Source organism: Uloborus diversus, unplaced genomic scaffold, assembly GCF_026930045.1.
Source record: "Uloborus diversus isolate 005 unplaced genomic scaffold, Udiv.v.3.1 scaffold_1014, whole genome shotgun sequence".
NCBI classification, from domain to species: Eukaryota; Metazoa; Arthropoda; class Arachnida; order Araneae; family Uloboridae; genus Uloborus; species Uloborus diversus.
This window is the reverse complement of record NW_026557671.1, coordinates 53,460-68,663: the sequence shown is the minus strand read 5'-3', so window position 1 is coordinate 68,663 and position 15,204 is coordinate 53,460. Positions and strand designations below refer to the sequence as shown.

Below are 15,204 nucleotides of genomic sequence, written 5' to 3'. Positions count from 1 at the left end.
TCATTCTGTTACTCTCCTCGTACTGCTTGTCTCTCTCCTGGTGTGTGAAAATTCGCCCCCGTTTTGAGGGGTGTAGCATAGTTAAAGTGAGTTCCCTCTATTTTTCTCTTAATAAGTTCCCAACAAAGAAAAAGTATATTTTTTTTCATAATTTTTTAAGCATTTCTATTTAAAAAATTTGATTGGAAAATGCCAGGTTCTTAGAGAATCACCCAAATGTTTTTAAATAAAAAGCATGACAGTAGCATATTCAGTACAATACATACACACACAATGTATTTATTATTATTAAATAAGAAAAAAAAACGCACCTTGCTGCTGCATTTATCACATACTGTTCTTTCGCACAGTTTGCATTTGACACCCCAAGGTCCAAAAAAGAAAAATCTCACTTGTTTGCATGTGAAGCACACCTGGCAAAAAAAAAAAAAAAAAAAAAAAACACCTATGAGAAACTCTTATATAAGTACTAAGTTACACAGGACATGGAGATTTTGAAACTAAAGGCATTTTGTAAAATAACAACTCAGCTAAAGAAGCTTACTCGCTCAAAACTGTAATGCATTTAAGATAACAAAGCTAAAAATATATTTCAAAAAAAAAAAAAAAACTTCATTACAATATTAAGATCTGCCTTGCACTAGTTTTGTTTTCGATTTCAATCTGTGAAACATTCACCTGATGAAAATGCGTTTTTTTATTCTACACTAGCATTGCAACCAATTATATTATGGCAATTTGGCATGATAACAAAACGACAAGGAACACAAATCCCTTCAAATCACTGCTGGCAACATTTTACGAGAAGGGTATTTCGAAGCTTTCTCACAGATACGACAAATGCCTCAATCATCAAGAGGGAAATAATCTTTATATCTCATATAGAAAAATAATCTTTACACCCCTACCCTCTACATTGGTAATATATGTATATATATTTTTAAATATCAAACCGTCTTTCTTTTATAGCTTTCTGAAGGTTAAAAACAAAAGCAGCCCTCACAATTACAGCATACAAAAACATCATCTAGCATTGAAAAAAATCTTTTTACCTTTCCTTTTCGGAGATCCTCGTATAAGGCTTGGTCTACAATGACGGACTCAAGCTCTGCCTTTGTGAGAACATTCCTTATATGCACCACTTCTTCTAATGTTAGGGATAGGCACTCCAAGGACTGCCATTGAGACTGCATGTAAAAGGAAAACAAGGATTGTTAAAAAGTAAACTTGAACTTGAAGTAACCTAGTATCCCTTCTTGGCCGCACCCAGCCGTGCGGGGGGCCCGCTACGCGGACCCCCCGGGCGGTGGAACCTAAGGCCTACGGCTAAGAGGTGGGGTGTGTGCGGAGAAAAGTATCCCTTCTTGGAAAGGGTTCAAAGAAGAGCTACAAAGAAGGATAGTGAGAGGACTTTTAGTTTTAGATTATGATGCCAGTCTTAAAAGACTTATGTACAGTGGGGCGAAAATTTTTTTTTTTTCGAAATCAATTTTTGGATAGCGCGCAAAAGTTGCGTAGTGAGCTAGTTAGCACTCACAAAAAATTTCTTGGATATTAAAAAATATCTAGCTGGCGCTATTTAATACTGAAAAACCAAAAAAAAAAGAGAAAAATCAATTTTTGTGGAATTATTTTTTAAAAAGTAAATTCCAAATATTTTGCTAGAATGCACCGAAAATGTTACATAATCAGCCAGTTCGAGCCCATACAATGTTTCATTGATTTTAATGAGCATTTAACAGCTCCTTTCCGACATCAAAAATTGGAGAAAAATGAAAAAATATTGAATTTCTTTAAAAACCAATGTGAAAATTATTTTTATTACTGTAAATCATAGACTAATTAAATAGCACTATTAATCATAGTAATTATCACGCAATAGTATCATACATTTTCTAGAATTACATACAGAGATAATAAAATTTTGAAAAAGAAATCTTCAAATTTGATTATAATACCTCATGCATAATGAATATTATTTTTTGGAATAATATTGTCCCTTGTTATCAAATGATGGAAGTTCTTTCCTAGCTTGAAGTTTAGTTCGAATGTATCCATCTCGTGCAGTTTCATCACAAACTTTTATTGCAGCTTCGGTTATTAGTTTCACACAACGTTCCACAGCTTGCGTGTGACAGAGAAATTTCTCGAAAGTGAACTCTGTAGGCTGTTCTTTGCACTTTTCTTTCAATTGTTGGTCTTTAAAGTGCATTGTAAGAGGTGGCTCTGTTACAACACAGTTTGCCCAATCAACTAAATCTATATAATCAACAACTTCAAAATTGAGTTTAGGACGCTTAAAAAATCGTACACTATCCGAGCTCTTCATCTTCTAATTTCTAGAGTTCAGAATGCTCCTAACAGCTAATTCCAGAATGTATTTTCTTAAGTAAAACAGCATTGTCAACAGTAGCTGTTCAGGATGAGCGAAATATGCATTATTTGAGAGAACTTTGAAAATTATCTCCTGAATGTTGATAAATCATTTTCCAAAAATGTTGGGCACCATACTGGCAGTTTGGTTTCATTTTTATTTCAAACCACATTGGAGCATAAACTAACATTACATACTTTACAAGCATTGTAAGATTTTCTGATGGAGTTGGAGTGCCTATATACAAGCGTAACAAACGGTTTGCAGTTGTCAGCCATCGTGCATGATTAAGTTTGCCTGGGCTACTGTCAGCCACGCTAGAAGAACAACTACCAACTTTTACGGCAAGACAAATTGCAAGACAAACAGTCTATACAAATGTTGTTGTTCAGTACTTAAATTTTTTATATCTTCCATGTCCAAAACCAGAAGATTGCAGTCAATTTTATCAAATTTGACCACCGGATTTTTTTTCACAATCTCTAAGAAGTTGTCCGATTGTTCCAGAATATGAATGTAGCCCCTTTGTGCAACCGTCCAATTCCAGAATAAGATGCCTCAGTGGCAACTCAAAAGAATGCAGCAGACATATGTTCCGCTGTAAAGGTCTTTTGAGATGTGTCTCAAGTAAACGAATTACTCCACCTTTTCATCCCGTATTTACATTTGTTCCGTCGCATCCAATAACCGATAAGTTAAGCACAAGCTCATATTATACTTTTTTGCAAAGAATATAATACCTTGCGAAATTTCTTTTGCACTTTCACCAACTGTTAGTGATAAATGACCGATGTACTAGCTACCTGGTTCTTCTATCACTGCTACATGTGCTTCAGATGCTAATTTTTGATGGTCAAATGTCTTTTGAAGGGTGTCATTTTTGCGGCCGTCAAAATACAAACTGTTTATAGCTGCCCCTTTAACTGCTCTTAAATCCCCTTCTCTTAGCTCGCTCCTTTTTTTTATCGACTTCCCTTCTTACTTTGTTTTTATCAATACTACGTATTTTTGTTAATTAGGAGTAACTAGGTCGAAATCAGCGAGAATTGCTGTAGCAATTTTAGCCATTGCTCCATTTGAAGCGCCAGTTAGATCTGCTGCTAAAGCTGTATGAGGCACAGAAATTCTCATTTGACTTGTCGTTGCTGATGGCGCATCAGTTCGATTGCGTTTTCTTGAAAGCGGATAATTCAATTTAAAATCGTCATCTGTATTTTCTGTGCTTTCTCCTAATTCAAGCTCTGTTTCAGGTTCATTCAATGTAATATGACTTCCCTTAACCCTCAATCCACTTGTGCTGGGTACTGATATGTCTTTCTCATCCTAAACATCACTTGATTCGATTTTCTGGCATCTTTTTTTCTCTTTTTCGTAAAATAGTTATAAAATAATCTGACGAGTAATAAAAGCAGTTGAGCGCCGTTTATTATCCAGGAGAAACAATTGGAACCGATGATTGAAAAATTAGCATCTTATGTAACTATTTTTTATTTGAGTGTGTGAATTTTTTTAAATTGGCGTACAAATGTCGCATAAAATTGATTGAATTTTCACTGTTTTTTCTAAGTAACGTATTGCGTAACATTTCAGTACTTATTTCAAAACTACTTTTTTTTTTTTTCATTTTTCCAGTTTTTCAAGGTCAAATAGCACTGGTTAAATATTAAACAAATTTAGCGAAACTTTTTATGGGTAATAACGGGCCCATATAGCAACTTTTCCGCACTATCCAAAAACAGATTTCCAAAAAAAGTTTTTTCGGCCCACCCTAATGTACAGCCTGAAGCAAAGGAGGGTTATAGGAGACATGATTCAATTGTTTAAATTTATCAATATGAAAGATGATAATGGGTTAAGGCAGGAGGAAGGGCGATTGTTTTACGCTATTTAAATCTCAGGCTAATTGGGAAGAAAAATTACTACATTAGTAGGGTTGTGGGCACTTGGTACAGCTTACCAGAGCAGGCTGTAATGAATGACGGGCGATAGCTTTAAAAGAGCTATTGATCTTCATTGATAACTGATAAAATGACTAGGATCAACCTAGCTGGGCCTGGAGCCAGCTGCTGGTTGTGACATTTGTATTAACGACAAAATGTGAGCACATTCATCCAAACAATGTAAAAATTAAATTAGCAAAATTGAAGGATAATAGAAATTGTTATTTCTCTAGTCACATGCAAATACAGTCAAGCATATCTACCTTAAACATGACAGAACAATAGACAAGTGGTAGAGGTAAATGCGCTCTTTTCGAGTGCCCCTTTTTCAATTTTCAACCTTAAGCACTAGTTCCTTTGGAAATTCTATTTTTCAATTTTTCAAAAGCATACTTTTTGGGATCGATTTTCCTTGAATATATTGAAGCAATCCAATTTACAAACTAAAATATTTTGAATAAAGTGCATGACTTCGCTCACACTCAAAATATCAAGGTCTCATTTCAAGAAAAAATGCCCAGTGCATGGTCTAAAGGCATTTGACTCGGAATCAGTAGGACCACGGTTCTAATCCTGGGGTTGTGAATGCTTTGAAAAGCAAAGAGGTGAAGTGTTGCAACACATTTTCATCACATAAGGGATACAAAGTGTTTAGTATTTTACTTAGGGCAACATTTCAATTGTTTTGTCCTAAAAATGCTGTAAATTAGCACGCCACTTACAGATTTCCAATAGTCGGACCTTGATTGACTAGAAGATTCATGGAAGGGCAGCCTTCTTCCTCCAGGCACCATATCATCTAGTGGCGTTTGGTCACCTGATTTAGGAGGAGACTCACACACACTGATGCTATGCCTTCTCTCAGAACCTAATGACTCTGAAGAAGAAAAAAAGGAAAAAGTTTTATAAATAAAAATCATAAAAAGCAATTAAAATTTTGATGCTGACATTGATAAAATTTTTATGTGCATGTTTGAAATATTAAGACAACTTTGAATGCATTTCATAGTTTAATTAAAATATCATAGCTGCCAACATGCCAACTTAAAAAACCTTACAATGTATGCAGTGGTTATTTCCTCACTTTTTTGACCATTATAAAGAAAAGTATTAAAATTTAAAGTATTATAACATTTTCAAATCTTTACCTTTACTTGATATGTGCTTTTATAAGCAAAAAATAAATAAATAAATTTAAAAACAAGAAAATAAATAAACTTTCATTTCCTTGAACTTAAACTTTTAAAAGTTGCTGACTTTGCTGCTTCCAAAAATTGTCTATCAACAACTTGTTTTAAACAATAGTTTTTCGTAAGTTCCTACAGATTAAAATGTTCTCCATGCTGTTATCCAAAAAAAAAGTGCACAGTTCTTGTACAAATCTGCCGTAAGATTGTACAATCGTACAAAACATCCCAAAATCTTACAATGTACGGCTAAATTGTACAAGTTGGCAGCTATGAAATATCCAGTGAGTGTAAATTTAGTAAGAGTGGCAAATTTTTTTAATTAATCTATACTGTGAAAACAGATACAAATACAATAATTACTCATAGATCTTAAGATTAATCAAAGTATTTGGGCACCAATCATTTTTCGAAAACCTAAATTTTCAGATATTTAAGAATACTTAAATTTTGTAACCATTAAATAGGTTTTTCTAAAAACATAAGATCAAAAATTATGTAATAGAAAATATAGAAAAACTAATATTAAAAAAAAAAAAAAACCTGACCTCAAGGGGTTGTAACCTCGTATTAAGATGAGTTCCGTGAGTTGAAACACATATAAAATACAAATACATTAAAATTTTTTCCTGATAATAAGGGAAAACACAAAAAAGAAAAGACAATAGCAGAGACAAAGTATCGATAGTCCCAATGCGCAATCGAGAGAGGAAACGGAATACTGTTTTCAAAGCCTTGCTTATGAGCTGAAATCAAATACAATTATTTTGTTTACTAACAAATACAAATGGCAACACATAAATATTAAAAAATCATTGAGGTTTCTCCAATTTTCTGTCAACAATGACCAACGACCAATCACATAAAAGGCGTAGAATTCTATTTAAAATGTACTGAAAAAGGGTTTAATTCTAGTTCTACGTAACTTGAAAGTTTCAGACAAATGGTATTATATGCAAAAAAGAAAACAAAAAAAGTTCTTTTGTTTGGTATTTTAAACTTGGGAGTAAGTTTTCACTATACATTTGTAAAAGAATGCTAATTCAAGTTTTAACTAATAACTCTGCTAACTCAAGCCTTGAAAAAATGAGACTGGGCATTGTGGAATAGAAGTTGACTTATGAATTTTTTGATATCCTGTGCGATACTAATAATCAGGTACTGAACAAATAGACTGTAGCTTTGGCACTAGTGGCTAAGGATGCTCTCCATCAAGTCACTTTTCAAACAATAACAGAGCACATGGATCAGTTTTCAGGGCAACATTTGGCCCACAGGCTGTAGTTTTGGAAAACCTAGACTAGAACACTATTAATCAAGCCACCTTTCAAAAAAAAATAAATAAAATAAAAAATCAAAAAAATCAAAAGTGGTCTGTGACAATCATGGCTTGCCACACCTGCCTCCTACTGCATTTCATCCTCCCTGCCCCAAGACATACTTCCATTTTTACCTTAATATTTTTTCCCGTGCTCCATTTTTAAAGATTAAAAATCAAACATGAAATAAGCTTGCTGAATATTTTTCATAGTATATTTTACCAAATGATGTCTGTTTTTAACATAAGAGATAAATATCCACAAGTTCTGCTTATGAAGCAGCAACAATAATTAACACTTAGAGAATAATACTTTGGAATAAAACCATGAATTTTACTGTTATATTAACGGGGTATTCTAGTCTATAAATTCAAAAAAAAAAAAAGATTTTTTTTTCTCTTCATATTTTTAAAGTTTAGACCTTTAAGAATAAGCCTCTAAGAGGATTTAAGGAAATTTGAATTATTTTCGAAGTTATAGTTAATTTTGTTAAGATAAAGAAAAAGCCAGCAAACGAGATCAACAGAGTGACAAACGCTCCGAGGTACGAGCTTTTGAAGCTTCAAAAGAAGGCAAAACTGCTCTTATGGCAGAAAGATATGCCAAAAATGTAGCTTTTGAGGTATAAGAAGAAACAATGTATAAGGTAGGGATGACTGTTCAAAAAAATATAATTATAGAATACCATTAAACCACTCAGACTGCCCGAAATGCAAATGCGAACTTTAAAGGCATTTCTCTCGAAACTACATTTTTCAATACAGTTGACAAGATATCTCAAGTTCTAATGCACCGATTTCTTTGAAATTCGGCACAGACTTTCTTAATACTATTAAAAATGTCTCCACCTAAGGGTTTCTGTATTTTTGTTTTTTTACTATTTTTAAAAAATTACTAAAGTTGAAAAAAAGGAGGCAAAAATGACCTTTTTTTTCCAAAAAGACGTCATTTTATGCAATTTTTTTCCAAATCGGCTACGTCTAGACAATTTTACATCCTTATTTGATACGAATAAACCTTAATTTCATGTTTCAGATCACCAGTAGGATTGGAATCCTGTCAACCAGTAGACACCTTTTTGAGTCCCCACTTTACCGACCTCTACTGATTTCAATTTTGAATTTTTTACCCCACTATTATACGTTTTTATATTTCTCAAGTATCAATAAAAAAACTAATAAAAAATGACAGCAAAAATGTTTACAGTTTTCTTTTTTATTACGCCCGCCAAATCGCCTCAAAATCGAGCCTTTAGACTAGAATACCACCTTAAGCACATTATTAAAACAAATTGCATAAGTTGAAAAAATTGAGCACCTGTATGACTACTACTCCTGACAAGTTTTGTGTTAGAACTTTTGCCGTTTTGAAGAGGAAAGGAACTAAGTGATTCATCAATTGGAGTCTGAGGTATGTCATCTAAATCCTAAAAGACAAAGAATAATTTTCATGAAAATTATTAAATCACCAACAGTAGGTCTTGAAACAGTACATAATTTATACAGGGGTGTCTCTCTCCTAAGGTCAAGGGCACACTCCCCTAAATACTGCAAAGACCCCCCCTCCATGAGAAAAATACCCCTCAAAACAACCCCTCCTAAAAATTTCAATGCCACAATCTGTGCCATGACCCCCCCCCCCAGGTGGGCACCCGATTTATAAATGATATATTATTTACAAAAACATTTGGGTCATTCTGCATCAAATCGCAGAAAAAAAGCACTATTCAGATTTATGTCCAGTAATTGCAATGAAAATTATAGGTTTTAGCCTACCTACGTATTGATGGAAAAAAATAATGTTTTTAGATTTTTCTGCCCATTTAGTCCAGTCAAACGGGAAACCAGAACGGGAACCAGAAAAAAATGGGCTTGCCTTACAAAAAATGGGGTCAAAGATTTTATTTTTTAAATTTGTGTATACTAGTGCCAATATGAAAAAACCAAGTTATCCGACACGAAAGATCTCGGGAGAAGTTTTGGGGACCGAAAACCCCCCAAAATATGTGACTTTTTGTGGTATTTCCAAAATATCTCAAAAATGGTTAAAATTACAAAAAAAAACTTCCAATGCAAATGTTAAAGAGGATTAAATTTCCTTCAACTTTTGTCATTACAACATTTTTGTAGCATGAGAAGCAAGCGAGTTACAACTTCTTGAAAGTCAACACTTTTTCTGAACCGCTCAGCAAATTGCACGAAAGCGCACCAGATAACGGAGGAAAAAAGGAGAAACGCCGGCAGTCTGACCTTGGAAATTATTTGTGAGCTGAAGGTAAATGCCTCCGTTCCCTTTAACTTAAACAAAACACCCCCATTCTATCCCCCCCATTTTTTTTCTCTCACCAAATGAGATGAATCGACTCAATAGCTACTCACGTTGTTCACTTCAGAGTTTGAGCGATAGTATGTTTCATTAATCTGTGTGTTCTGTATTACAATTTTTTTTTTCTAGAAATGATTACGCCTGACCAAGGTGGTTTTTTTTTATTATTATTTGCGAAATCAGTTTGAATGAATGCGAAATAAAGATTGTGAAGGAGAAAGGAATAGAAAATCTTCAAAGATGTAGCGCAAAACGTCAAAATGAAGAGAATCAACGTTTTTTGAAGGATTTAAAAGAAGTGACAATTCACACTGCCTGTCACAAATGCTATATCAATGAGCAAATTATCTCTTCCCTTGAAGTAATGGTTGAAACTAACATGTTGATTAAATTCCTCAAGAAAGATTTCTGGCAAATTATAACAAGAATCGTCTTATTCAACTTCTTGGGACATATTTCGAAGAGTGTGGCATTGAAGTCAGGCAGACTCAAAAGGATGCCGACTTACTGCTCTTACAAAGGCGAAGGAAATTGAAAAGGTTGTCATAGTGGGCGAGAGAATATAGATCTGTTGGTGCTGATGACAGCTTTAGGACAGCCTTTCAGCAACTTGTTCTTTGTAAAACCTGGAAGAGGGAATGCTTGTGATTTGTTTTCTTCCCCACTAAATTTTTTCAGTTTGACCAAAGCAATATTCTTTTCATCCATGCGTTTAGTGGGAGTGATACGACTTCGGCAATCTTTGGCCAAGGCAAAATTAAGTTGTACAAAATAGTCAAAAAAAAAAAAAAAAAAACCCTCCTGAAATTAAGGAAGCTATTTATGGACCCAATCAGTCATCATGATGCCGTAGCTGCAGCTGGAGAAAACATTTTGAAAATATTATGCACAGGTGACATAAAGTATTTAAACCTATCTTTGGATACTTTGCAATTTAATCTTTTTATAAAACTAGTATACAGGGCTAAAATAAATCTTGCAGGGCTACCTCCAATGTGTGTGTGGGGGGGGGGATGCTGGACGTTATCACTCATATTGGTGCTACCACCAAATTCAAAGTTGTTAGGACAACATAATTGATCCAGAGAAATGGGGTTGGGAACGCAGAACGCAAGATCTAATGCCTGTTGACACGAAAAGAGATTCAGTTATTCAGAATCTTTTGAAGATTGTACCTTGTACCTGCAAGAAAAATTGTACTGGAACCTGTTCTTGTCACAAGGCAGGTTTAAAATGCTCCAGCAAGTGAAAACACTGCAGTGGTACAAATTGTGAAAATGTTGCAGAAATTTCATGAAACTGCTGAAGATGATTTGTTCCAGGAGCTTTTGGAATTACCGCAACAAGGGGATGAACAATTAAAGGACCACAGCTTCTTTCTACCTCCTACAGATTCTGAACCGGGAGAACCTGGGCCTTCAAAACGGCTTTGAAGAAGATAAACAGCATATTTTGTTGCCCTTTCTCTATTTGCTTTAAGGTCGAATGAATCTCCCTGCAATTTAGATGTATGTATTAAGCTTCTACAGTTGGATTTTCATTTTGAAAGGTAATTCTTTTGGGGTTTTTATGCCTCAAAAAGTCAGTTTCTGCAGAATTTTTTTATGTGTTTTTTAAAGTGTTCATTACGTATTACTACTGTACATTCATTTATGCATTATTATGTCTATTGTTTGCTTATTATCACCCTAATATTTATTCATTCACCTTTATATTCAAATATCCCATTTTTGCTTATAATAGAATCGATGGTACGAATTATGTGCTTTAAATGAATGGGAAGATTATGTATTTCAATTACAAACTGCAATATAAATCATATGTTAATGGAGTCTGATGAAGACTACCTCTGTCAGACCAGAAATATTAGTTAACGAGCGGTGGGGGAGGGTTTATTATTATTATTGTATCAGCAAAGGATGCAAGATTGTGTTGATTGTTTGCTTATTAGCTGCCTAATATTCATTCCTTCACATTAATGATTAAAAATCGCATCTTTGTTTGCAATAATTAGACTAGAATGTACGAATTATATGCCTAAAATGAATGTATATATTGTGTAATCCAGCTACAAACTGCAATATATCATCTGTTATTGGAGTCTGATGAAGACTACCTCTGTCAGACCAAAAATGTCAGTCCGTGAGCAGTGGGGAAAGGGTTTTCTTTTATTAATTCATTGTGGTATGTGCTTTAAATGAATGTGTATATATGTATTTCAGTTTCATAATACATCGTCTGTTTTTGGAGTCTTGTGGGCAGTAATCTGTCAGCCAGAATTGCTACTTTTGTGTCCAGCGGCAGGGGGGGGGGGGAGAAACTGAAACTACTCTAACTGTCGATAAACTCTCAGAAACTAAAGTTTCGATTCAAGTTCTAATAATGATGACGCCTTGCGTTCGGTGTGAAAGCTTTTTTTTCGGAGTGGAGGAAAACTGCCTACTTTCAAAGAGCTATAGCAAGCTTGCTATTTGTGCTACAAAAAAGTTGTAAATACAAAAGTTGTAGGAAATTTTATGTTCTTTAAACTTTATATTCAATACTTTTTTCTAAGTTGAACCATTTCGGAGATATTTTGGAAAAAACAAAAAAAAGTCATAAATTTTTGTGGTTTTTTTTCGGCCTCCAAAAGTTCTTCCGGGGTCTTTCGTGTTGGATAACTTGGTTTTTCCATGTCGGCACCAATGTGTAGAAATTAAAAAAAAAATCTTTGACCCCATTTTTTGTAAGGTAAAATGTATCTATTGACTGGACTAATTAGTGTGTTTGTGTGAAATTGCCTAAAGTACTCAAAAAATGGCAAAAATTGTTTTGATATTTATAAAAATTCATTTTTGCAGCTTCTGTTAGAGTGTTTCCCTAGGTGTCATTTTAAAGGTCTTTGGATCGACTTTCAAAGGAAAAAATATCACTTGACAAGGTTCTGTGAAATTAATATTTCCAGGACATGAAAGCATTATTTGATCTCGAATATTTTCAAAGGTATATTGTTCAAAAATCTGATTCTTTTCTGCGTAGGACAGTCAAGTCCCGACTTACGCGAGGGATGCGTTCCAAAACTACTTGCGTAAGTTTAAATTTTGTGTTGTGGAAAAATGCATGCATACAAATTTTTTAAAGCATACCAAATACTTATAAACACCCCTCAAACTGCTCTAAAGCATTCCTTAACCATACACTACAGTTTATTGCATAAATAACTGAACTTTTACTGAATTTAAAAAATAAAAAACTGTTATTCAACATGAAATACTTTAAGATGAACAAAATGAAGGACCAATGGGAAGCGTAAAATTAAATTGAAAAACTATAATAGTACAGCAGATACAGTAACAATATTTAAGAGTTAAAAAATGAAGATAGCGATGATTTATGCTCCATGATCAGATCATTATTCTTATCTAATTCTACATTTTTAAATATGTTTGCTTCGCCTTTATAAGGTTTCAAGTTGTGGCAACATCTCCTCTTCCTGATCTCTTTATTAATCCACAATACAAGAGCAGCTTCCATTTTCATAATATTTACTTTGCTAGACTGCTCTGCAAGCTTCAATATTGAAACTAAGTTCTGAACTTTTACGGATATCTTTTCGTTTTGACTTTTAATTGTACGTATAGAAGATTCACTCATACTTATTGTTGCGCTACCGTCGAAGTTTTGTAGTTGTTCAAGCATATCGAGAATTTTAGTGTTTTTTATATTTTTTATCAGAAATTTTCTTTTTCTTCCCATCTTCTCAAACTTTAGATGAAGGTGACACTAAGGTGCTATTCGACTTCAACAAATTTTATATTTAGAATGAAAAAAAAACAAATAAATGAAAGATGCTGAGTGGTTATTTGATGCACTAGGCTAGTTTCGTGTGGGAACTTTGGCTGTCAGTGATGCTGAAAGAGATGCAATAACATTCACGAATTCAATATTTAATCGCCAATAACAAAGCTGATACTTCCTTCCAAAAAAAAAATCGTGTTGTGGGCGAAAAATTCGTTACTCTTGAAAAATTCACGTTATAGCCATTTCGCGTAAGTCGAATTGCGTCCTAGCGGGAGTCAACTGTAATGTGGTGTATGTGTGGTAAGGATTTCAGAATGGGACTGCAATGGGATCACACTGAATAATAATTATGAAACGTTTAGACGTTGCATATTATTTTACATTTTCCCACCATGTGGATGCTAATAAGTAAGCAGTAATTGAAAATCTATTCTCCCACCATTCCTGTTCTAGGTTTCATGTAATATAAAAAATACAATATGGGGTGAGATGAAAAAATGGGCTGTAAAAACATATTGTACAGAATTCAAATATTTTATAAAATCATCACAGCGATGGGGCTGCTCTCAGTATAACAACACAAAACTTGAAAAGGGCGATCTTGAATACCTTTTGGTGCAGTGTCAGCATCAATGGGATTGAAAATATGTTTAGTTTGACCAAAGATAAGCTCTAAGCCCCAAAGGTGTTTGAGCCTCCAGTAAGCAAACGAGTAATGTTATTCTTGGTCTTTTTTTCTTGTTTCTTCGTGGCTAAATTCCTAGATTCTTCAGTTCATTGATAACAATAAAATGGCTATTGAAAATAAACACCAGACATTCCATTACTAATGCTTGTGTTCTGAAAACAAACGTGAAAACTAAAAAAATCCGGAATTGAGAATTTTGAAAACTCTAACACATATTCACTACTTGATGGACAGCTTGAACAGCACACAAAAGGATTTTCATTGAGAGAGATTTTAGAAAAATTTACTGAACAATAACTAATAAATGAGTACAATACGGTAATTTGGGAAGTTGTTTTAAAAACAAAAATACATCACCTCAAAACTGGAGGAAAATCCGAAACTAATATCTGGCTTGATAAGCCTTCTTTGAGGTTGAGGAGTGTCATCAGAATCTTCCAGCTTTGTTCTTGATGTTTCAACTACAAGGAAATGAAATTGTAAACATAACACAAAAATAGTAAGCACTCAGAAGAAATTTATAGGCTAAGCCAAAATTAGAGTCAAATTATGAAGAGGAAAAAAAGTCAATCAGGTCAATTATAAAACAGACATTTCTAGATTCATTAATCAAATATTCTGATCTTTTAAGTGTTTAAAAATGTATGTACATATTATGTCAAGAATATTGCATTAAAATCAAGCTTTAATAACAGCTACTACATATCTGAATAAAAATTGCTATGATTTGTAATCAATTTCCATACTAAGAGTTGGTTTTTACTAAATGTACTAATTATAACAAAAAAAAAATGAGATAATAGTTAATCTTATGTTTCTCAAAAGGAAAAAATCATCTAATTGTTACAATTACTAGAATTTTCCCCAATAAGAGACAGTGACTTCTTTTTAACGATATCAACAAAGCTAGAAAGGAGCATCTCAAAAAATAAAAAATAATGTCTATCAGTATATATGTAAAATTTTGTTTAATATCTCTTTAAAAATTACTTTTCTTATCACGGCTTTTTTTTAAAATCATATTCAAGCTTTTCGATTAATATAATATGTTTATAACTACTATGAAGAGGAAAAAAAGTAAATCAGGTCAATTATAAAATATAAAAGACTATGGTATAAGTCTTTTAAATGATCTTTATAGATAAAAAAGTGTTAGAGCCACGTCACAAATGCAAAAGCAAACAGGTCGATTTAAAAAACTTTTGGGAAAACACGAAAAACTATTATTTACTTAATGTTAGATTAAACACCAACAAGAAGCTGTTAATATTGTTCAGTATGTACATAATGTTAATATTTCACATCATTTTTTGATAGAAATATGCACCTCCTTAACTGATGTCATGCTTTGAGGAGGTTCATGAACTTGTGAAAAGGATTAAGGAGTGGGTGACAAGAAACGTGACATCGCCAGGGCCAGATTAAGGCATGGGCCACAGCCTTCTATATATCAGGCCTACGTGCTGTATTGCGCAATCGATGTCACGTGACCTCGAGCAGGCGTTGAGCGGGAAAATTCCTTTAGTTCAAACAGTGTTGTGCACTTCAAGTAGCTGCTCGTTGCGGATGCAATATTGTATTTCATCTCACA

At 33.6% G+C, this 15,204-nt stretch overlaps 1 protein-coding gene across 1 annotated transcript in view; it reads right to left on the bottom strand.

Moving 5' to 3' along the window:
* Nucleotides 1-311: 311 nt before the first annotated feature.
* The window catches only part of LOC129232055 (protein spire-like), a gene marked incomplete at its 3' end in the record, with an annotated part of 50,986 nt that continues 36,093 nt past the window's right edge, over nucleotides 312-15,204 (bottom strand). The window contains exons 9-13 of the mRNA XM_054866291.1: nucleotides 13,971-14,074; nucleotides 8,138-8,246; nucleotides 5,037-5,191; nucleotides 1,053-1,187; nucleotides 312-413 (exon numbers count right to left, since the gene is read on the bottom strand). Coding sequence (XP_054722266.1) covers nucleotides 312-413; nucleotides 1,053-1,187; nucleotides 5,037-5,191; nucleotides 8,138-8,246; nucleotides 13,971-14,074 — 605 coding nt within the window. The remainder of the gene's footprint in view (nucleotides 414-1,052; nucleotides 1,188-5,036; nucleotides 5,192-8,137; nucleotides 8,247-13,970; nucleotides 14,075-15,204) is intronic.